The sequence below is a fragment of the Nyctibius grandis genome (genome assembly GCF_013368605.1).
Source record: "Nyctibius grandis isolate bNycGra1 chromosome 34 unlocalized genomic scaffold, bNycGra1.pri SUPER_34_unloc_1, whole genome shotgun sequence".
NCBI lineage: Eukaryota > Metazoa > Chordata > Aves > Nyctibiiformes > Nyctibiidae > Nyctibius > Nyctibius grandis.
The window spans coordinates 167,391-168,906 of NW_027167468.1; the positions used below are offsets into that span (position 1 = coordinate 167,391).

The window sequence follows — 1,516 nt, forward strand, 5'->3', positions numbered from 1 at the left end:
TGTTGACATCAGCTTTGGAAGAAGAGCCCAAGCGTCATTCAGTGCACTGGGGTGATCCCATTTAATTTCAGAGCTGCAATGAGAGTGTCAGCTCAGTCCCAGTGAAAGACACACTTTTATATCAGGTCCAGGTTAGACAGAGCAGGTTCATTCCTCAAGCGAAGTAAGATGGATTCACACATTTATATAGGAAAACAATAATAAATAATAACAACATAGATAATGATTAAAAAAATTATTATACAGCAAACAAAGGACAGGTCTGCAACGGGGCATGATGGGAGTCATTCCTGAAGAGCGCTGGAGAATTTACCAGTATTGACAACCATCCTTGAAATAACTATAACTTTCCCGATGGACTCCTTGAGCTCCTGGTTCCTCATGCTGTAGATGAGGGGGTTCACTGCTGGAGGCAACACCACATACAGAACTGCCACCACCAGGTCCAGGGATGGAGAGGATATGGAGGGGGGCTTCAAATAAGCAAATGTGCCTGTGATTATAAACAGGGAGACCACGGCCAGGTGAGGGAGGCACGTGGAAAAGGCTTTGTGCCGTCCATGCTGAGAGGGGATCCTCAGCACAGCCCTGAAGATCTGCACGTAGGACAGCACAATGAAAACAAAACACCACCAAAATACAAAAACACTAAACATGACAAGACCAACTTCCCTGAGGTAGGAGTGTGAGCAGGAGAGCTTGAGGATCTGGGGGACATCACAGAAGAACTGGTCCACAGCATTGCCTTGGCAGAGAGGTATGGAAAATGACTTGGCCATGTGCAGCACAGCATTGAGAAACCCACTGGCCCAGGCAGCTGCTGCCATGTGGACACAAGCTCTGTTGCCCATCAGGGTCTTATAGTGCAGGGGTTTGCAGATGGCCACGTAGCGGTCATAGGCCATGACAGTGAGAAGAAAATACTCTGCTGAAATGAAAAAGACAACCAGAAAGACTTGGGCAGCACATCCTGCATAGGAGATGACCTTGGTGTCCCAGAGGGAGTTGGCCATGGATTTGGGGAGAGTGCTGGAGATGGAGCCTAGGTCAAGGAGGGAGAGGTTGAGGGGGAAGAAGTACATGGGGGTGTGAAGGTGGTGGTTGCAGGCTACAGTGGTGATGATGAGGCCATTTCCCAGGAGGGCAGCCAGGTAGATGCCCAGGAAGAGAGAGAAGTGCAAGAGCTGCAGTTCCCTTATGTCTGCAAATGCCAGGAGGATGAACTCGGTGATGGAGCTGCCGTTGGACATTTGGTGCCTCTGAGCATGGGGATCTGTTCAAGGAGGTGAAGGAAGTGAGAAGTTAAGGCAAACTTGTCTGAGAAAAATCTATCCAATTTCATATTGAACCCCCTCAAACCACCTTTCACTTTTCAGGAAGACCTTCGGTGAGCTCTGGCTGCTGCTGCCTGAGTGTATCCCAGGAAGCAAGGGGCTCTGCTGTGAGCTCTGCAGGACTCTGTCTTGACATATATAAAGAGATAAATAAGAACATGAGGTAGTCTCTGATTAAATCC

At 48.5% G+C, this 1,516-nt stretch overlaps 1 protein-coding gene across 1 annotated transcript; it reads right to left on the bottom strand.

The window, feature by feature from the left end:
- Positions 1-284: 284 nt before the first annotated feature.
- LOC137676990 (olfactory receptor 14A16-like) lies at positions 285-1,250 on the bottom strand. The gene has a single exon (XM_068424184.1). The coding sequence runs from the start codon at positions 1,248-1,250 to the stop codon at positions 285-287; it is 966 nt and encodes a 321-aa protein (XP_068280285.1).
- Positions 1,251-1,516: the final 266 nt, after the last annotated feature.